The 23,061-nt window shown below is 42.0% G+C and overlaps 1 protein-coding gene across 1 annotated transcript in view; it reads left to right on the top strand.

Annotated features, from left to right (window-relative positions):
• Nucleotides 1–1,024: 1,024 nt before the first annotated feature.
• Nucleotides 1,025–23,061, top strand: part of CLDN10 (claudin 10) — a 131,327-nt gene continuing 109,290 nt past the window's right edge. Inside the window, exon 1 of the mRNA XM_066383698.1 lies at nucleotides 1,025–1,473. Coding sequence (XP_066239795.1) covers nucleotides 1,260–1,473 — 214 coding nt within the window. The 5' untranslated portion in view covers nucleotides 1,025–1,259. The remainder of the gene's footprint in view (nucleotides 1,474–23,061) is intronic.

The raw sequence follows: 23,061 nt of genomic DNA, 5'->3' as shown, positions 1-23,061 counted from the left end.
GCCTTTACATCTTACAGAGTGGCTAAAAGAAAAAAAACTCTGCCTGACCAGGCAGTGGCACAGTGGATAGAGTGTTGGCCTGGGATGCAGAGGACCCAGGTTTGAAATCCCGAGATCGCCAGCTTGAGGTAGGCTCATCCAGTTGGAGCACAGACTCAGCAGCTTGAGCACTGGGGTGCTGGCTTGAGTGTGGGATCATAGACATGACCCCATGGTTGCTGGCTTGAGCAAGGGGTCACTGGTTTGGCTATAGTCTCCCCACTCCCATCAAGGCACATATGAGAAAGCAATGAATGAAGGTACCACAACAAAGAATTGACACTTCTCATCTCTCTCCTTCCTGTCTGTTCTGTCCCTCTCTCTGTCTCTCTCACTAAAAGAAGAAAAAAGAAAGAAAAATATTCTGACAACACCAGAGTACCAAGTACTGTGAAGTAGGGAGATCAGGACTCACCCATTGAGAGTGGGAAGTAAACTACAATAAGTACTTAGTAAAGCAATTCAGTATGATCTGTAAAGTTGAAGGTATTTCCTACATACTAGCATTCCTGTTTCTCAGATATACCTTGGAGAAAGTCTTGCAAAAGGCTCAAGGAAAAATCTATGAGAATGTTTATAGCTGTACCACTTGCTATGAAGGGAAAACACAAATGTTCATCTCCAGGAAAATGGATAAATTGCAGTACATTCACTTGATAAAATATTATATTCATCTGTTATATTTAATGAACAATTGCTATATTCCCAAACAGAAATAAATCTCACAAACATAATATTTTGTGGAAAACACAGGTTGTAGAAAGATACCCACAATGCTTTCATTTATGAAAAGATTCAGAAGCATGCAAGACAATAGTAATTAGTAAAAAAAAGCCCCAACTGTTACTGTATAATTTGTACTTTGTAATATCTGGTAGTGGCATAGTTCGTTAGGTTTCAGGTTAACAGAAAATTAAGCATTAACTATGGTGCCAGGAAAAAAATTATGAAGTGAGACCTTTAAAATCCATCTACAAAGGTTTAGTAGAATGTCTATGTAGGATATTAGAAAGTTCATCTTAAGGCTGTCTTTAAAATGCCAACAGTAAATCAGACTTTATCCAAAATTCTGGAACTTCCTCAGGCCATTTGAGCATGACATACTGCCACCTACCCACATTAACTTGCTGTAACACTTGTCTAAGTGTTACTCGTCGGCTGCATGCCTAGACCACCAAAGTGTTCTGTCTGGACGGCGTCACTGGAGAAGTCTGAGCGACATGTTTAGGGCACAGATTTCAGCTCTGCTGTTTGGTGTTGGAGGGTTTGGAGCTCTCATTGCTGCCACTGTGTCCAACGAGTGGAAGGTAACCACGCGAGCCTCATCGGTGATAACCGCCACTTGGGTTTACCAGGGTCTGTGGATGAACTGCGCAGGGAATGCGTTGGGTTCTTTCCATTGCCGACCTCACTTTACTATCTTCAGAGTAGAAGGTAAATATAATAGTTTTGTTTGGGGTTGAAGTAAAATGTCACCTTTCCCTCCACTATGCTGAGCTAGCTGTATACAGTCAGCTGTTCACTCTGTAAAGACAAACTGCTTAATTGAAGTGCCATGATTTGCTCAGGATGGATGGGTATGATGGCTGAAACAATTAAATCATGTATTTTATATGGCAAGGGAAAGTTAGAATAGCTCTATGGATCTTTTAAAAATACATAATGCAAATGATAGATTCATAAGAAAGGGCAGAAGAGACTGACTTGTTTTAAAAGCTAGTTTTAATTTGTCTCCTGTCTTGAATCATGGAGGAATTATTCATATGTAATCAATCATGTTATGCTTCCTCAGGCCACCTGTACATGAAATACATACCTACATATATGCATATACATATGTAGGTATATATATATTCATATACAGAGTGATAGAAGCATCTGACAAGAAGGACAGTGTGGAGAGAAGAAGAAATCCTGTTTTCAAAAGGGTTTCCATATATCATGTTTAGTGATAAAATAGCAGAACAAGAAGAATTTTAAAAATAACTAAGTGAAGAACAATTCCCATGAACTATCCCTTTGTGTTACTTGGTTTTATTTTTTAAAATATGTAGGCAAGCTTTCATGGTTATCCATATTAGAAATTATATTACAAGTGTATGTATTCTAAAGAGGAAACTTTTTTTTTTTTTAAATAAAGGCACTTTCACACATCTAGGGAAACAATTATTTGCTTTTCTGTCATTTGGAGAATCACTGTCTGTCTCTGTTTTCTGCCTATTTTATACACTTACAAATATGTCACAAGTTGTGGGTTTATTATATTAAAAATTGGCCCTAGTATTTTATAAAATATAGACTTTTCACAATCAAATGGCAAAACTGTACCTTGGCCCCAGTAAAGAAAATGAAATAAATTTTTAACTAGGAGGTTACTAAAGCATAATATTTTATGGGATTTTGTGTCAAGTATTCACGTCATTAGTCCACAGTGCATGTCAAAGGATTAAGAGAGAATAGTTAAAGCCAGGAGATTTCTAACAACAATCAACGGAAATGTTCAAGCTTGGATACCAGTTAGGGTGTCCAATAACATGGACTTTCCTAAGCACGCATTTTAGGAATCAATGTTATGTCTCTCTGCAGTCCCAACTTCTAAACTTACTTTGGGGTATTTCAAAGTTGGTACAAGGGAGGCTTTTGGAAGGAGAAGAAAAGTGCTGTGGAGACACTTGTCGTTCTGTATACCTCTTGTGGTTCTTCTTTCTCCCTGGTCCCCTTCCGCCCATTCCCACCCTGGGCAGCAAGTAAAAGATGTCATGCGGGTAAGTCTGTTTCTTTGTTCTTTACTAGGTTCATCTTTTTAAAAGACAATGTTCTCCCATATGACCTTCCATTTTTTAAATTTTCTTTTTTCCATTTTTTAAATGAAAGTTTTAATTTAGTATGTTAACATGGCTTCAAGTGTCCCACTCAGTATAACACCCTCATCCCCCAACAACATGCCTCTCATTATACCCCTTTTGCCCCCCCCTTCCTCTGGAACTTCCTGTCCTGTTATCTGTATCTATGTGTTATGTGTATACAATTTCACTAATCCCTTCACCTTCTCTGATCCCATCCTCTCATCCCCCTTCCCTCTGACAGCTGTCCCTCTGCTCCCTGTGACTCCACTTCTGCATCTATTCTGTTCCTCCATTCACTGTGTTTATTAGGTTCTACATATAATGAGATCATATGATATTTGTCTTTCTCTACCCGGTTTATTTCACTTAGCATAATAGTCTCCAGGTTTATCCATGCCATCGCAAAAGGTAAGATTTCCTTCTTTTTCACGGCCACATAGTATTCCATTGTGTATGTGTACCACTGCTTTTTTATCCACTCATCCACTGATGGGCACTTGGGCTGTTTCCAGATCTTGGCTATTGTAAACAATGCTGCAATAAACATGGAGGTGCATATCTTCTTTTGAATCAGTGTTTTGGGATTCTAGTGCAGTATTCATTTCTGATGTTGTATTTGTCATTTCTGAATGGTTTTTTTTTATGATTTCAATGTCCTTTTTAATGCTTAGTATCTCTTTGTTTAAGTTCTCACTGTGATCTTCCATTATTACTCTAAGATCCTTGAGCCTCCTAATAACCATTATTTTAAACTCTATGTCTGGCAGTTTGGTTACTCCCATTTTGTCCCAGTAGAACCCAAGCTCTACATCAATCAAGCATCCTCAATTTGACTTACCCGCACACTGGGACACTCCTGCTTAACAGTAGAGCTGGCAGCCTCTTTGAGACTGCTCTTGAGGCAGCTATGAGGATTCTACTTATCAGTGCCCAGATTAACTGCCACTGGAGGAAAGACATGACTGACACACAAGTTAGTTTCAAGAATCACACAGGCAGCTTATTACTCACGAATCCTTTTGGCATGCCTGGGTACAGCTTAAGGGGACCCCATTGGCGTGCTTCTCTTGGTTGTCCTTGGTCAGAGTGGCATGGAGACAGTCCACAACATTGGAGTCTGGGAGACTACCATAGCAGGGGGCCCCTAAGCTTTAGTGCCTTTTCAGGCCAATGCCTCCTAACAGGTATCAGTCTATAGGATTATCACCTCAAACCACACTTTTAGGCAGGCATCCCCAAACTATGGCCCGCAGGCCGCATGCAGCCCCCTGAGGCCATTTATCCGGCCCCCCACCGCACTTTCGGAAGGGCCACCTCTTTCATTGGTGGTCAGTGAGAGGAGCACTGTATGTGGCTGCCCTCCAACTGTCTGAGGGACTGTGAACTGGCCCTGTAAAAAGTTTGGGGACCCCTGCAAGGAATTCCTCACAGGAAGACCTTTTTATGTTAATCTACCAAATGTCACATCAAGCAACTTTTAAGGTATTCTTAGGGAAGCTTCTTGTTTATGTTAACATACAGAATTACCACATCAAGGCATTTTTTATCAATATATGTATAACTTCATACACACACTAAGTAGGCCCCGTGAGAAAGGCAGAGTCTGCCTATCATATCTGTACACATCAGATTAATTCCTATCCAGACAGCATAGCCTTAATCACTTGCCTTAATGGCTTTTAATATTATATCCTAACTTATTTCTATATATCGTCCATATTTTTTATATTTCTATATATTTAATTATTATAACATTATATTACTGTAACACACTTCATTTAGTTTTTTTTCTGGGGATTTCTTCTATTGATTCATCTGGGTCATATTTTTTTGTCTGCCCATTTTGTCTGTGTATTAGGTAGCTCTGTCTGACTTTGAAATTAGTTGTGGCATCTTTATGAGGAAGATATTCTCAGTGGTACTGACCTCCAGGCCACCTGGAGAAGTTCCTTGCTCTAGGAATGCTTCTTGAGGGTAGTATTTACACTCCTGTTGTATATACATGTTGAATGCTATTGGCCCTTTTGGGAGTGGGGTTATCCCTACAGGCTGGTTGGTTCTAAGGGTCAACCTTGATTATGTGTATTAGATGCTGTGCAGTGTCTGTCCTGTTGGGTGTATTTATTCTCCTCAGTGTCTGGTGTCTGCTGGACTCTTCCTTGGGCATGCAGCTTTTGTACCTAGCTGAGTCTAGTGTTGGTGCTGTCTGCCACCCACTACTGGTTGTGTTAGTTTGGGGTCCTCTTCAGCAGGGTTTGGGTATGGGTTGGCTTCAGCAGTCATTTGTAACCTGCCATGGACTACCTGTCTGGAGAGACTGCTCTGTTCACTGTTTATGTCTGAATTTTTTGTGCCTGGGTAGTGTGGGAGGGGCTAACCTTTGTACAAGGATCAGCTTCTTCCTGCTTAGAGATGACAGCAGATTCGTAAAAACCCCAAGCTCTGTAAGACTTATCTCCACTTTTCAGCGGCTCCACCTCCTCTTGCAGCTGCCTGTTCTTCCCACAGAGTCTTCTGTAGAAAGACAGTAGTCTGGGCTCAGACTGGCCTCACCTACCAACCCCTCTACAGGTTTCATGCTTGGTGGGTTAGGGCAGCTGAGACTGGGACTATGTTAGTGGGACCCTTACTTTAAGAGTCTCTTGGTCAGGAGCTCAGTATGGGGAAAGTGACCACTACTCCAGAGCCTAATTCTCCAGCCACTGCTGGATATTCCAATTCTATTTCTCCCCAATGTGAACATCAGATTGGGTGGGGTTGACAGTCCCCTCTACAGAAGTGTTTCCAGCTGGGATGCCCCAGTTCTCAGGGAGGAAGACTGAGAGAGTCCTCCCTTGGGGCTGATTGTGCTCCCCCCCCCAGAAAGTGGCTAAGCCCCTTGACCAGTCCCAACAATAGGTGCCAGGGAACCCACAGCTTGAATGACCGTGATCTAAACCTCTTTCCCTTCCCCTGAGGAAGCTAGCCTAGCAGGGCAGGATACTTGGGACCTGGGCTGGCAGACTGTGAAGCTCCACCTTGTCCAGTGCATGTCTGAGCTGCTCTGCTGGTGCTGACCACGGAAAGTGAAACTTGTTGCAGCTGGGTCCAGTGATTGATGAGCCCTCCCTTTGGACACACCACCAGCAAGGGTCATTAGGTCCTGAAACAATGCTATCTACAGCTGACCACTGGATGTGCCAGCTATGAGCCTCCCTGGAGGGAACCCAGTGTAGACCTGTGCAGGACCCTGCCTGTGACTGGTCCTCAGCAACCTTTGTGGAGCTATAAGCAAACCAGAGTCTGTGGCTGCTTCTGTTGGGCCCAGGTACACAGGGAAATACCAAGCTGCACTCCTAGGCTGGCTTTTATCCACACTGGGCCTGGGGGAAGTCAGCAAAAGGCCTAAAGTTTCTTGAGTCCTGCCTCCTGAAGCCTCTGTCTGCTGACTGATTGTTGGGCTCAGCCCCTGAAAAAACCTGTAGTAGAGTCTAGACCAGTGGTAGTCAACCTGGTCCCTACCACCCACTAGTGGGCGTTCCAGCTTTCATGGTGGGTGGTAGCAGAGCAACCAAAGTATAAATAAAAAGATAGATTTAACTATAGTAAGTTGTTTTACAAAAATTCATTCTGCTAAACTTAGCAAAAATCTGACATAAAGTACTTGGTGAGTAATTATTATTATATGCTTTAACTTCCTGTAACTCTACTTTATAAATTTTATAAAGTAAAGTTACTTCCCTACTTTATAAATCACCATTACTGTGGATCCGGTGGGTGGTTAGAAAATTTTACTACTAACAGAGATACAAAAGTGGGTGGTAGGTATAAAAAGGTTGACTACCCCTGGTCTACTGCCTGACTGAGGCAGTTCAGGGGTTAGAAAGGGTGGTGGGTGTGGCTCCTGCCTTTTGGCCCAGGTGTCAGTCTGTCCAGACTTTTTCACAGACCTCAGTAGGGTGTGGGCTCCAGGAGTCTGGTGGGTGTGGCTTCTGAAACTCAGAGATATGGTCTTCCCACAGACTGGGCAGTTTCTACTGAATCTCCCATGAGGCAGAAGCACCTGTCAGTCATATTCTCAGAAGAATGTGGGAAAAATTCCAGCCTCAACACTAGAAAACTGAATCACTAACGTGCCGCCTGCTTTCTGGCTCCTCAGAATGACTCAGTCTCCACAGGGTGGGGCAATATGGATTCCTAAGGATAAGACCCTTCCTTTCCCCCAGGATGCACACGGAGGGGACTGCTCTACCCAAGAAAGAGGGTGACTCCCACACTGGGAAATGACTCAGCACAGGGTTTCCAGTGGCCAGCCCCCACCATGTCTCTCCCTGGGCCACCAACTTCACACTCTCCTCACACAACTCTAGTCCTTTCAGGCCTCCCTTCTCTGGAGCCCCCGGTAGTGGCTGTGAATGAAATTTTCTACATTGGCTTTTGAGATGGTGCCTGCATCTTTGAGAGCTCCTGTCTCTTTCTCGCAGATGGAAACCTCAGCATTTTTCACTGCCAGATGCTACGTGGGCACCTCGTCTAGGTTCTAGTGCTCTAGGCTGGGGTACCCGGCTTGAGTCTTAGGACCCAAATCTCTCAGGGCAAAGTTCTCCGCAGTGAGAGTTCCTTTGAATCCTCAACCACCGCTTACTCCGAGGAGCGCGGCAGCCCTTTTGCATCTCGCCCTTCCTACCAGTCTCAATGTGGCTTCTTCTGTGATCCTAAATTATGTATTTCTCTTAATTTAGTCCAAGTTGGTTTTCCAAGGTAATTGTTCTTAAATTTAGTTGTCTTCCAGTTGGGTCCTGGGGGTGGCAGTTGTGACGTCCACCTACTCCATCACCATCTTGGAATTCTTATTCCCTTAATTTTTCTACTTGATAGTAAAGATAATGTGTTCTATATCTGCTGTGTATCTTACACATAAGAGATAAATTGAAAAATATTCTCCACTGACAAAGCTTCAATTAGAATATGCAAAATTTAATTTGACATATTCTCTCCATTATCTTCACCCTGAATTGAAATCTTTATACAAGGTCGTTACCACAGAAATGTATTTTCAACATTAGGAACACTGATTCATATTTCCAAAGGAAATGAGAACTCACAAATTTGGATTTCCTATTCATGTGGAATCATTGCTAATAAAGCTGGTTGCATTTCCTTTGTTCTCATTCAGAAATATATCAGTGGAAGCATTGGGAAACCTTTTTATGCCAATAAACTCACAAACATTGCAATGATTCTAAATTGAGAAAAGGACTCTGAAGCCAATGAGGAGTGCAAATGGTTATCTCACATTTTAAAATAACAAACTATTTAATCCTACATTGTCAATTTGAGAAGAATCTTCTTATATTTAAGCCAGATGAAGCCTCTTCTAAGAAAGGAAAACAGAAAACCTTTTAAAGCTACAGGCTTTTGTTTGGTTGTTTGTTTTTAATGGTTTTATTTATTGATTTTAGAAGAAGGAAAGAGAAAGAGAAAAATGCAAGGGGAGCAGGAAGCATCAGCTTGTAGCAGTTGCTTCTTGTATGTGCTTTGATTGGGTGAGCCTGGGTTGCAAATCGGCAACCTCAGCATTCCAGGCCAATCTATATCCGCTGTGCCACCACAGGTCAGGCTGTTTGCTTCTCACTGTCAGTGTCATACCTTCTTTTTCCTAGCCCTCTTACATGCCCTATTATAATCATGTATTTTTAAAAAATCCTTTAGATTAATAGTGACTGTACCCTTTAAAGATTTGATGAGGGTTTTTTGGACAAGGAGCATTTACAGTTATTAAGAAAAGTACAGGCTTCCTTCAATTACAGTTCTTTGGAATCAATTGCAGGAAAACACCATAGGGGCATTAGTGATTCAATCTTCATTGCATCCTGGAAGCTTCCTGACTCAATTTCAAAAGCACTTCACTTGTTTTAGATGCAATATCCACAATAGTCTGTGTTAAAAAAACTAAAATTTAATTGAGAAATTTTATTTTATTTTAATTTTTTATTAAGTGAGAGGCATGGAGGCAGAGAGACAGACTCCCACATGTGCCCAAACTGGAATCCACCTAACCAGCCCACTAGGGGGAAATGCTCTGCTCATCTAGGGCTGTTGCTCCATTGTTCAACAACCGAACTATTTTAGTGCCTGAGGTGAGGCCATGGTGCCATCCTCAGGTCTTGGGGCCAACTTGCTCAAATGAGCCATGGCTGCAGGAGGTGGACAGAAAGACAGTGAGTGAGAGAGAAGGGGGAGGTAGAGGGGTGGAGAAGCAGATGGTTACTTCTCCTGTGTGCCCTGATCAGGAATTAAACCTGGGACCTCCACATGCTGGAGTGACGCTCCACTGCTGAGCCAACTGGCCAGGGCCAACTGAGGAAATTTGAACATCTAATTGACTTTATTGAGTGACTCATGAATCAAGTAGCATCACATCCAGCAAGTGAAAAGAAGCCCTGAAAAGCTGTACAATATGGAAGGTTTTATAGGCAGAAACTGGGTGGGATAAGAAAGTAACTAGCAAAAGAGAAGGATGGATTATTTCAGGCAAGATTACCTCAGGCCAATTGCCTCAATTTCTTTTGGAAAGAATGGAGGAAGCCCATGTGACAAATTACCTCATTGGTACTGACCAGAGAATTCCAGACTGAGCAATTAATATTACATTGCTGGAGAAGGTTGAAACTGCAATTGGGTTAGGCGTCATGGGCTTTAGTGGAAGTAAGTCCATTTGGGGCTTGTGATTTTCTCTTTAACAGCTGCATCTTCTGTTTTATTGTGTTTTACTTTTCTCTCATGTCAATGTTAATAGGCATGCTTTAATAGGCATCAAAATAAAGCATTTCTCATGGGGAGAGAAGCAGTGATTTCTGGTGGAGAAGACTGAATCCAGAAGGCATTGTTACAAGTAGGTAGTCATGCTAAAATGTGGTCATCCTGAGGACAAGGACCACACTAACGTGATCTGTTGTGCTCTCTTCTGGCACATAGTGAGCTTTGGATATATATTTGAAAAATGACTGAATGAAAAAAATAATGAGTGCAACTGATAGTTTATCATGAGAGCAAGTTGTATTCCTGGAGGAAGGCTGGCATGTCATGAATTGAGGAGTAATTTAGGACACATACTGAGGCAACAAAAAGGAAGATCAGTGGATTGCAACTCAGCAGATGGAGCTTCAGATTCTGACTCTTCTGTTTAACCAGCCATGAGACCTCGACTTTAGCAATGAAACTCTCTGTTCTTTTTTTTTTTTTTTTTCTTTTTTTCTCTGTATTTTTCTGAAGCCGAAACGGGGAGAGACAGTCAGACAGACTCCCGCATGCACCCGACCGGGATCCACCCAGCACGCCCACCAGGGGGCGACGCTCTGCCCACCAGGGGGCGATGCTCTGCCCCTCCGGGGCGTCGCTCTGTTGCTACCAGAGCCACTCTAGAGCCTGGGGCAGAGGCCGAGGAGCCATCCCCAGCGCCCGGGCCATCTTTGCTCCAGTGGAGCCTCGGCTGCGGGAGGGGAATAGAGAGACAGAGAGGAAGGAGAGGGGGAGGGGTGGAGAAGCAGATGGGCGCTTCTCCTGTGTGCCCTGGCCGGGAATCAAGCCCGGGACTTCTGCACGCCAGGCCGACGCTCTACCACTGAGCCAACCGGCCAGGGCCGAAACACTCTGTTCTTCGTACATAAATTTCCTCCTCCATAAGTGGAGAGATCCTCAAAGTATCTTTCAACCTGAAGTTTAATTCAAGAGCATCACAATACTTCACCACCTGGCAGTAGAAATTCACCAAAGAATTATGGCTATAAAAGGCTTCTCTGTGATAATTGCTTATGAGATTAGTCCTTCTTTTTCTACCCTTATCTATTAGTATCTTGGCTGGCTGGCTCCCTGTGTTCCTGACTGTTCGGAATCTTATCTGTATCTGGGTGGAGACAGGTTTAAATGGCCTCAAATGAACATATGACCCAAGTGAAGGTGCCAGAACTTCAGTGGAATGAAACCAAATGTTATTCTGGATGCTGGCATTCAGCTGATGCTGGCTGCTTACAGGATAAAGCTGCTCTCCTCACTTCCCAACTCCTTCGTCTCTCTCTTCCCGTTTCCTTCTCCATCAAGCCATAAGAATGAAAGTAAAAAGAAATGGCGTTTGCTAGGAAAAAATGGGTTTTCTAGGGGTGTTTATTGACATACAGGAAGTAGCTATGAGTTAGCTGATGTCATAATTTTATTTCTTGCTATTTAAAATGTGTGCCTTAATTCATGAATAAATAACAGTCATAAATAAATCTCAAACAACAGTAATGAATAAATAAAAACTATGGTGTCAATGAGAAAAAATTATCTTTAATAATTTAGTAGCTTCCAAAACATTTCAAAAATAATACATTCACCGCACTTCTACATCTTTGGAAGACATTTACCGTTAATCTCAGGAGAAGCTTCTATTTGCTAAGATTTTGACTCTGCTTTCTGAGACTTAATTTCAGTATATAAGCTTAAAGTTAATTTCTTTTTCCTTGTGACAGAGACAGAGAGAGGGACAGCTAGGGACAGGCAGACAGACAGGAAGGGAGAACGATGAGAAGCATCAATTCTTCAATTTGGCATCTTAGTTGTTCACTGATTGCTTTCTCATATGTGCCTTGACTGTGGGGCTACAGCAGATTGAGTGACCCCTTGCTCAAGCCAGCGACCTTGGGTTCAAGCTGATGAGCCTTGCTCAAACCAGATGAGCCTGCCCTCAAGCCGGAGACCTCGGGGTTTTCTACCTGGGTCCTCTGCATCCCAGTCTGATGCTCTATCCACTGTGCCACTGCCTGGTCACCTGGTCAGGCAGCCTAAAGTTAATTTTACTTTTAGATTTATTCTCTTACTGTGTTCCAAATGCATTTAAGGTTATTTAAAAGATATAGAGCTTAACCAGGTGGTGACACAGTAGAAAGAGCATTTGCCTGGGATGCTGAGGACCCAGGTTCTAACCCCAAGGTCACTGGCTTGAGTGCAGGTTCATCCAGCTTGAGCACAGGGTCACCGGCTCGAACATGGGATCTTAGACATGACCCCATGGTCTCTGGCTTGAGGCCCCCAAGACCACTGGCTTGGAGCCCAAGGTCACTGGCTTGAGCAAGGGGTCACTAGTTCGGCTGGGGCATCCCAGTCAAGGCACATATGAGAAAGCAATCAATGAACAACTAAGGTGCCTCAACTATGAATTGATGCTTTTATTCTCTCTCCTTCCTGTCTGTCTGTTTCTCTCTCTCTCTCTCTCTCTCTCTCTCTCTCTCTCTGTCTTGCTAAAAATACTAATAACAATAATTAAATTTAAAAAAATTAAAAGCAGATAGAAAAACTCAAGTTTTGTCTTTGGCATTTATCACCACAAAAATATAAGCTTCAGGAACATCTATATGTTCATGTCCCATCAAAAAGGTGTCATAATTTTATGTTTACTGACACACTCATTGACACCATAGAATTTGGACAGGATGAGCCAAGAAAACATCGTCTCTGTGCCAAGAATGCACAATGCTAAAATGTGTCCAGGCCTTGTGGTGGTGAAGGTGGTGCTGAAACCAAAGCAGCCCATGACTGGACTTGAAATCCTGTCAGTATGATGCAAGGATGCCTTTTTATGGAAGCATCAGAGACATTCAGGGCAGCTTGGCTCCATTAATAGCTCCTTTCTTAAAGACCGGGTCCTTATCTTATTTATCCTCAGATATCATTCACCTCATTTCATCTCACAGCGGCATTGTAACATATCATATCATCACAGGAAGGAGGACGAGTACTGTACGATAAGAAAATTTGAGAGAGACGACATCCACATAACTTTTATTACAACTGTAATGTTGTAATTGTTTTACTTTATTATTTTTGTTGTCAGTCTCATACTGTGCCTAATTTATAAGTTAAAGTTTGTCATATATGAAAAACATATGTACATATATGAAAAACACAGTTATACCTAAGGGTTGGTACTGTTTGCGGTATCGGACAAGTTCCTCTTGGAGTTTAACCCCTATGGATAAGGGGATACTACTATACATTTGGTATTTAATGCTGGTCTTTTGGGGCAAGGAATTTATCTCCTAGCATTGAGCTGGATAAACTCGTGACCGGGAACTACTGCAGAGGAAAGTATGGGCAAGAGCCTTTATTGTGGTTTTTGTGGAAAGGAATGACCTAGGCAGAGTTGCCAGCCTAACCAGGTATAAGGCTAACTAGACTGAATAGTTTCATCAGGCTCTGGGGTGTTGTGGCTGTCTCAGTGTCTAGTACCCGGCCTTGGGTTGACTAAAGCAGAGGAATATTGACTTGAAGTGTGAAAGCTTGACAAAAAAGAAGTAGTTGGGGATGTGGGCTTTAAATTTGCTGTTTTGCTTATGAAAGGTGCACTTTCTTGTTATATCTAAGAATTGGCTGGCCTTGGGTAGGCAGCTTCCCCTCCTGTGATCAATGAGGTCTTAGATGTCAGAGCAATGTGAATACAGAAACTAAGGAAATATAGTTAATATAGTATTGATACTAGAGCCTTAGGTGCTGTTTGCATTGGGGTTCAGAGGACAAGTGCTTTGCTATTGCCACTTTCCTTTATGGCAGGGGTCCCCAAACTACGGCCCACAGGCTGCATGCAGTCCCCTGAGGCCATTTATCCGGCCCCCCACCGCACTTCCGGAAGGGGCACCTCTTTCATTGGTGGTCAGTGAGAGGAGCACTGTATGTGGCGGCCCTCCAACGGTCTGAGGGACAGTGAACTGGCCCCCTGTGTAAAAAGTTTGGGGACCCCTTTCCTTTACAGCTTCACCTGCTTATCTGATTTTCACTATTTGTTTTCTTCTGGAGGATATTTTGTGTAGAAAAGGTTCAGAATTTATTTCACAGGGCTCCTTGCTCCTCTCTCTGCTTGTCGCCCATCTGACAGTATGTGACAAGTGGGCTTTACTGCGTTTCCTTGGCACAGGTTCCGTTCCTCACTCTTAGATTAACTCTCAACCTAGAGGAACTAGAAACTCAAAGGACATCTTTCTGAAGGGCATTTGGAATTAGTAATGTATTTTTTAATTGTTTTAAAATTGAAGTTGAATTTATTGGGGTGACATTGATTAATAAGATTACGTAAGTTTCAGGTGTACCATTCCATAATACATCATTCGTGCATTGCACTGCATGGCCTTCGTAATTTAAAAACTTCCTGTCGCTGGAAGGTAATTTTTAGGTAATTACATAGCACTTCAGAAAGCTATATTGTTCTCAAATGAACTCAAGATAATTGAGCTGATGTGCAGCAGACAGCTAGTCTATAGTTATGCTTTGGTCATATTTTTGGTAGTCATTACAGAAAAAATGGACAATTTGACAAATTGCTATAATGCCATCTTATAACTGCCAAAGGAAATCTGTAAGTGGTTAATTCACTTATCCGTTAATGAGTCCTTTCATCAAAGCATTTATTAGATTCCTGGCACAGAACACAGGTTCTGGGGACTCAGTGAGGAGGAGGTTATGTGCGCATTCTCAGTGGACCCGCTGCTGAGAGAAAGACAATCAGTTAGCAAGTGAACCCAGAATGATAAGTTCTACCTCCTAGTTAAGTAAGTTCAACGATAGGCAGATTTCTCAGTAGCATTAGTGCTCGAACTCCCTTGAAAGATGGGTAGAAGTTTGCCAAGGAGAAAGAAAGAGAGGGCATTTAAGGCTATGAGACTTCATCCAGCTGTACAATTTATTAACTGCATGACTGGGCAAAATGCTTAATATATGAGCTCCTTCTCCACCCCCAGTAAAACAGGAACAATATTATCTACTTCAGAGGGTGGTGGGGAGGATTAAGTGAGTTAATTTGTGTAGAGCATTTAGGATGATGCCTGGCCTGCAAGCAAAGGCCCCAAAGCAGAAGAGAGCCAGTGCATCGGAACCCTGAGCACACTGAAATGACTGCAGTGTGAAATGTGCAGGAGGACGTTAAAAATTGGGCTGCAATGTGGAAAACAGGGCTCTCGAAAGGGGCCCTTTAAACTCTTTGAAGGGTAAATTTAGACTCTGTCTTGGAGCCGGAAAGCTATTGAAACATTTTGATCCGAGAACACCCGAAGGGACTTGCATTTTAGAAAGATCCTGCAGTATTTCATGTTAGAACCTGAATCAAAAAAATAGTAGCGGGAACAGACAGGAAGATAGTTAGGCATGACACTGATAAGACTTAGAAACTTGACTCGCGAGGGGTGAGAGGGACCAAGGATCCTCTGAGGATGCCTTCCTGGAGACTTGGGGGGAAGTGAAAGAGAAAGCTGGTCAAGAGCAGGTCCCAACCTAAGTTCCAGTCCCTCCTCCTAGTACAGTGTTTTCCAATACACACCAAAATTTTAAGTGATAAGATTCAAAACTTAATGTTTGACTTTTTAAAGATTCAACTATATAGAATGAGAGGGCATAGTTTGATTGAATTTAATTTTTTTAATTTAATTTTTTTTGAAAAAATATGCCTTTTAAATGTTTAATAAAAAACAGTGGGAAATGTTGCAGTGATAAAGTTTATTAATGCAATCTAAAGTGCCAATGATAGTATAATAACACCAGAATGGGGAGGGTAGTAGCCACCCTCTGCTCCCAATGTACTCTGTAGTCAAATTGCGGAGTACTAGTCTTGAGTGCCACATTTTAAAGTCATGGACATAAACCACACTCATTGATTCCTGAATAGGGTAACTAGGAAGATGAGAGATCTTAAATAACTACACATAGTAAATTGCTTCACATAGAAAAATAAAGGAACAAAATATGGTGGCAGGGACAAGGGAAGTAGAAAGAAGACAAGTAGGAACACTGAGAGATGTTCCTAGGGAACGAGGTTCAGGGGCACTATGAATAAGAAATGTCTGTTGCCCAGCAATGGAACAGGCTGTCTCACAACGAACCAGCTGGAAGTATCCAGAGGAGGCTAACAATCTGCTAAAAAGGTGGTAGAAACAATGCCTGCATTGGCTGGGAAGACAGACGAGATCATCTCCAAAGTCGTTTCCAATTTGAGAGATGTGAGATTCTATGAACAAAGAGAAATATTTATTTATTTATTTATTATTTTTTTTGTATTTTTCTGAAGCTGGAAACAGGAGAGACAGACTCCCGCATGCGCCTGACCGGGATCCACCCGGCACGCCCACCAGGGGGCAATGCTCTGCCCCTCCGGGGCATCGCTCTGCAGCGACCAGAGCCACTGTAGCGCCTGTGGCAGAGGCCAAGGAGCCATCCCCAGCGCCCGGGCCATCTTTGCTCCAATGGAGCCTTGGCTGCGGGAGGGAAAGAGAGAGACAGAGAGGAAGGAGGGGGGGTGGAGAAGCAAATGGGCGCTTCTCCTATGTGCCGTGGCTGGGAATCGAACCCGGGTCCCCCGCACGCCAGGCCGACGCTCTACCGCTGAGCCAACCGGCCAGGGCCTACAAAGAGAAATATTTAAAAATGGAAACTTCTGATTTGCATATTGACTTCAACGTTTTTGACAGCTGGTAGACTCTGCTGCACACCTCAGAACACAGCAAGAAAAGGACCGTGTCTCTGCCCTGGAGATGTGCAGAGCTCAGAAGGAACCATGAGTTAAAGCAGTGAATGTTATAATATATGTATTATATTAATGCTATTTTATTCAAAACGATCTATTGATACATGTTGGAATTCATATAATAAATATATAATTCTCTATCTCTGATGTTATAAACTGTCTTAAGCAAACCCAGGGGTGTGACATCTAAACCTTGCTGGGGGAAGGAATGACTCTTTCTAAATCCAGGCACTGAGCTGAGTGATAGGGGCTAAGGCGATTCAGGAAGGTAAGTCCTGCCTTTAACTGAATTGCTTTGGATCAATGTTTTTGATTTGTATATACCAAATACAGCCCGTGCATAATAACCAGACCAGTCATCCGACTGGGACACTGATTTTCTCTAGAACACAAAATGTGGACTTTTGGCAAGGTGGGCGGGAGGGGGAGGGGGGATTAAGAGCTGTTTTCTCTCTAACTTACTACAGCCAGATGTTCTCATCTACTTCCACCAGCAAACCTTGAATCAGTTTTACCTGGGTCCTTCAGCCAAATCTGTAAGACTCCTATAAATGTCCCCACTAAACTGATTCTCTCTGCTGCAATGGTTGAGATCCTTCCTTGGCTCCGTGCCCTGGCTCTGTGCTCTTCCCCCTTTGCTTAGCCTCCTAGTTCTTGGAGGTCAGCTGATACCCACTCTCCTGTTGAAACCTGGGCCTCAGACCTGTCACTTTGTTCTGGCAGCTGATATCTGGGTTCCACGCGGTCGGTCCGTTTTATGAATGGTCTACCACCTAATTCCAGCCTGTCTGACTACTCAGTCCTGACCCAACTGCCTGCTTTGTGCTCTAAATTTGGCTGATCGGTCTGGTAATTTACCCCATTGTCCACGGTTCTGCTCCCTTACCAGAATGTGTTCTTCTCCCACCCTGTGCCTTGGGAAGAGCTATTGGAGCATGTCTCCAAGCTGTGAGAATTCAGAGGGGAAGGAGAAGGGGGTAGGAAAGAGTGGAGCAGAAATTACATCAACCCTCTCATTCTCCTCACTGGGAGATTTGTGTTGTCTCTGACTCCACTTCCCTGCTGACTTAGATTGGCATCAAATATTAGAAAGACATTTTCTACATTCTGACTTGCTCTAATCACGGCTCTCCAATACTGCCAGATAAAACGTGCAAAGGCAAGGCTTCTCGCCAGTTTAATTCTGGGCTTTATTCAGCTGCATTTAGAGAGCATTTACTTTGTGTCAGGTCCCACTTGACAGAGTTTTATTTAATCTGAGTTAGACACTATAATCATGCTCATTCTATAGTTCTGAGGCAACTAGAACTTGGAGAAGTCCCATAACTTGCTCAATTTCATGGCTCTGCTGGTGGCCATGGCAAGATTCAAATGCCAGACTGTGTGACTCTTGACCCTAAACAATTGATTGCCTGCCCATCAAAGACTCCCCATGGCTAATTTCCAGCAAGAGGAATGTGTCACAACCATCCTGACTCTCCTTTCTAGTCCCCCTGCTTCCACCAGATTGGTCTACTTCTCTGGTCTGTGCCCCTGCTCACGCTCCTGCGGCAAATGCCTTTCTTCATTCTTTCCATCTCTCTCTCTTTTTTTTTTAAAAAAAAACTCTACCTCGAAAGCCACTTCCCATGCTAAAAAACTATTTAACCTTATAGCTGGAAGAAATCTTTGTCTTCATCTGTGCTCCATGGCATTTGGAACTTTTCTTACTCTGATTGTGCCACTCTGGCTTGTGTTGTGGTTATTTGTGTATTTGTCCTTTCCCACTACTAGATTATAAGCCCTTTGAGGACAAGGTTTGGGCAACTTCTTTCTATCACTTGCCTAGAAGACTGCCCTGCATTAAATCCATGCTCTATAGTTGTATGTTGAACTAGGCGAATTATTTGTTGAGTTAAATGAATCACACTGGGGAACACAATTTTTGTTGCATCCACGAAAACACTTGTTCTTATCTAATTCGAGTGTGCTGATCTCAAACCTGACATTAGTTTTTCTCTGTAAGCTACAGGTTTTTTTGCAATTCAAGATTTTAGGTTTTCATTTTATTGTAAAATTTCAACATTTAGTTTAACATAATGAAGTAGAATGTCTTCTTCGGCATCATCTTTGTGAAAATATAATAATTTATATAACACAGAGAATACACTAATACACTAAAAGATATGATTGCATCAGAATTTGTCTACAATTCCAAAATAGAACATATTAAAACACTTATTTTAATTATAAAATTTGCGCAAAACTTATTTAAATTCTATTCAGGCAAAAATTTGCGTTTGTAGCTCTTGCGTTTGTGTACTTGTTGAGGACGATCTCGTTTGCGTGAGTGCTCATCACTAACAGCTCCAAGATTTTCGGGAAACTTATCAAGGTGACTGTTCAGAAAGTGAATCTTTTTATTTTTCAAGGACAGAGAGAGTCAGAGAGATGGATAGATAGGGACAGACAGACAGGTACAGAGAGAGATGAGAAGCATCAATTATCAGCTTTTCATTGCGACACCTTTTGTTCATTGATTGCTTTCTCATATGTGCCTTGACTGTGGGCCTTCAGCAGACCGAGTAACCCCTTGCTCAAACCAGTAACCTGGGGTCTAGGCTGGTGAGCTTTTTGCTCAAGCCAGATGAGCCCACGCTCAAGCTGGTGACCTCGGAGTCTCGAACCTGGGTCCTCTACATCCCAGTCCAATGCTCTATTCACTGCGCCACCACCTGGTCAGGCTCAGGAAGTGAATCTTAATGCTAATGTTACATCCAATGTCGTGGAAAGCCAACAGCATCCTTTGAACCAGAAGTTCATAGTTTTCTGCTTTTCTGTTGCCAAGGAAGTTCTTTGTAACTGCCACAAAAGACTGCCATGCTGCTTTCGCCTCCTTATTCATCTTCCTGGCAAATTCTTCATCATGTATGAGGGTTCGAATTTGAGGTTCATCGAATACACCTGCTTTTATCTTTCGAAAGACAAGGCAGGAAAAGCAGAAATAATATGTCGAAAGCATTCACTTTCTCTATTCAAAGCCTGAACAAACTGCTTCATTAAGCCAAGTTTGATGTGAAGTGGGGGGAAAATGATCCTGTCTCGATTAACTACAGGCTCATTCACAATATTTGCATCCCTACTTCCAGAGCTTCACGTTTCGGCCACTCCTTCTGTGTCCAGTGTTTCTCCTGAGCTTGGATGTCCCTCAAACACAGAAACCAAGGATACTTCGTGAAACCTCTCTGTTGTCCTAGCAGGAAATTTACTATTTTAAGATCCACACAAATGATCCAGTTATGCTCCTCATACTTCAGAAAATCAAGGACAATTTTTATGTCATTATAATCTTCTCGCAGATGAGTTGAATAACCAATTGGAACTACTGCATAAACATTACTGTTGTGTAGGAGAACACATTTTAGACTCCATTTAGAGCTGTCAAGAAATACCCGCCATTCTGTTGGACTGTAAGTGGTAACATCTAGCTGGCTGAGAAGTCTACTAATATCATGACAGTAAACAAAGTATTTGTTTTCGGAAATAAAGTCCACAAAAATTTGTTCACACTTCCTGATATAGGATACTTAGATGACCAGTGAAGTATATTCTTTTCTTGAAGCCTGGAGGCTAATAACTCAGCTGCTTTCTTTGATAGGCCCAAATCTCTTACTAAGTCATTCAATTCAGGTTGGCTAAACTGCTGAGGGGTTAATGACTTTTTGGCATCAGAAGAAGACCCTTCAGATTATATAACCATTTTGTCATGCATCTTATCAAAATATACTTGATCACCATGTTCACTTTCTTTGTCCTTAGAAGAAAGAAAACCATTGAAAACTGGAACCAGGAGCGTCTCAGAGTGTGGGATAGGTCATATTGCTGAAGGAATATTAGGATATGCGATCATATGCTGTTTTTTCTTGCCGATGCCTTTTGTATGGATCAGACAGAAATAACAGTCACTGCTGTGGTCCTTAGGTTCACGCCAAACCATGGGAATACTAAAAGGCATTCCTTTGCGTTTTCCTTTTGTCCAGTCATGAAGCATTTCCTTAAAATGATGACACACAATATGAGGAGCCCAATTCTTGTCTTGATCACCAAGGGGAACTTGAAAATCTCATAAATGATGTCACAAATGATGAAATATTGCAACTTTGATCTAAATGTGTAACAGCTACATATATAACAGAAGGTGTCAGAACTATTCTTACATTTACGCCTACTCGAAGAAGCCATGATTCAATCTTAAAACAAAATAAGGGGGTGTTTTTATCAGATAATAATTTTTTACATTTAAAAACAACTACAATTATGTAAAAGTGATGTTTGTAAAATATTAATTGCCTTGTGGTTATGTTCAATCCAAGAGTCATTGCCCCTTTAACTCCAATTTAAAAACCAATGCATGCCATTAACTATAACAAAAAGAAATTAAAATTGCATAAAAACTAGAGCATGCACCAAAAAAATGGATTGCATATTTAGAATCAGTGATGCAGAAATATATAGAAACAATTCTAAAACCTCATGCAACAGAAAATGAAAAAAAAAATTGTTCCTCAGTGTAATAGGAGGAAAGACAGGACCACAGGACATGGACACTTTCTTTTAGGTTTACCATCCTTAGTGCCATTAACGAATCTATTCAGAAAGTTGCAGCCCCACGCAGTTGGCTCAGTGGATAGAATGTCAGCCTGGCATATGGGCATCCTGGATTGGATTTCTGGTGAGGGCACATAAAAGCAATCACCTGCTTATCTCCCCTTTCCTCCCCTCCCTCTTCTCTCCCTCTTCCCCTCTCATAGCTAGTGGCTCAGCTCGACTGGTCTGAACATCAGCGGCGGTGTTGAGAATAGCTAGGTTGGTCTGAGCGTCAGCCTCAGGAATTAAAAATAGCTCAGTTGATTCGAGCATTGGCCCTGGACAGGGGTTGCCAGGTGGATTTCAGTCCAGGTGCATGTGGGAATCTGTCTCACTATCTCTCCTCTTCTCACTTAAAAAAAAATATGGAAGTTTCCAGTACCATATTTCTTTTTCTTGACCAAGAGTGTAACATGATAGAAATTGCAAAGCATCCCCGTAAACTCATCAAAAGAGAGTATCTGAGGTGGCATTTCTTGCTCATGGGGAATAAGGCTGGCTCTCATTAGGAGTTTTTGTTTTGTTTTGTTTTAATTAAGAGCTCTAAAACCCTCTCTTTAATTATCTGTCCTAAAATTTATCTGGGGTTTGCTACCAAGCTTACCAATAACAGTACCTTTTTGAAATTTGGGACATTTTCTTGACTTTCTTTCTGGTCTTGTTTGCCTTCATTGTAAGATCACTTCTGGTCTATTCATTCAGATATTAACATCATGAAAAGTCTCGGCACCATTCAAAATGTCCCCTTTGGGCCATAGAAAACAACCTGTATTTAAAAGGTGCAGCTGAGAAATCAGAACATGATAAAAATGGCTCTGATTGTTCTGATTATTCAAACAAACTCACTCTTAATGGATATTTTTTTCCTCTGAGTGATTCTGGGCTGAGTCCTTCTCTTGGTAGTTAATGACTCTAAGATATGGATGTGGCTGTTGGGCTTGTCCATAAATCATCCAGTCATGCATGAACACAGTCAGCAGAAAAATGTAACCTCTTCAGCTTCTCATCTGCTGGATTCTGAAGAGTGACTGAACTACAAGACCATTTCTGTGAGTTGCAAGTTTCTGCATGTTATGAGCAACTTGGCAAAAAGTGCAAGGTAAACATATTAGTGTCATTCACTGACAGAAGACTAAATTACCAACCATAACCTCCTCTAGATAGTCTGGTCCCATTTAGGTTATCTATATTACAAAACATGTCTGAGGATGATTGCTTTGGAAATAATTGTTTTTTTCATGTCTTACTTTATATTAATTAAAATGGTTGAGATAAGGAGTGGAAATTATTTCCAATAATAAAGTATTTCCTTTCTGAATTATTTTCTTGTCAGGATTTTCTCATGGTTACCCTGTTCCCTGACCACATATACCCCACAACTGATCTGGACTTCCTTAGCTTTTTAAAATATTTGTAATTACCATTTTATTAACTTAATTGATGGGTCTTCTCTTCTGGTTTATAAATCTTGATTCTTCCCTAATCAAAAGCATTTTTAACTTTTTAACCCCTTGCATATCTCATCTATTTTTTCCCATGTGTAGAAATTATGCTCTACACACAAGCCTATGGGAACAAGTGCTTTTATCTTTACATTTAGGCCACATTTCAAATGGAATACAGGCTGAAACTTGAGAGTTTTCCAGGAGCTCCTGCCCTAAATATCTCTGAGCTCCCTAGCAACGCTTGGAATGATCTCTTACCTATTATTTTCTTCAGGGGAGATCTCAGACTCTACTCAACAGGGCTGTGGCTTGGTTCAAGTCCCACCACGAGCACTGCTTCACCCTCAAACTCCATCAGCCTTTTGTCTCAATAAACAAGTGTACATTTCTATGATACATGATCTGTATATTGCATTGGTTTTTAGTCGGAATAGGAGGAAATGACAGGGGTACAATGGGCTGAATATTTGTGTCCCTCCCCCAAATTTATATGCTGAAATCCTAAGCCCCAATGTGATGGTTTCAGGAGGTGGGGCCTTTGGGAGGTACTGCCTTTATAAAAGAAACCCCAGAGAGCTCTCTT

Source organism: Saccopteryx leptura, chromosome 4 (genome assembly GCF_036850995.1).
Source record: "Saccopteryx leptura isolate mSacLep1 chromosome 4, mSacLep1_pri_phased_curated, whole genome shotgun sequence".
Classification (NCBI taxonomy): Eukaryota; Metazoa; Chordata; class Mammalia; order Chiroptera; family Emballonuridae; genus Saccopteryx; species Saccopteryx leptura.
This window is presented reverse-complemented; position numbering and strand designations above follow the sequence as displayed.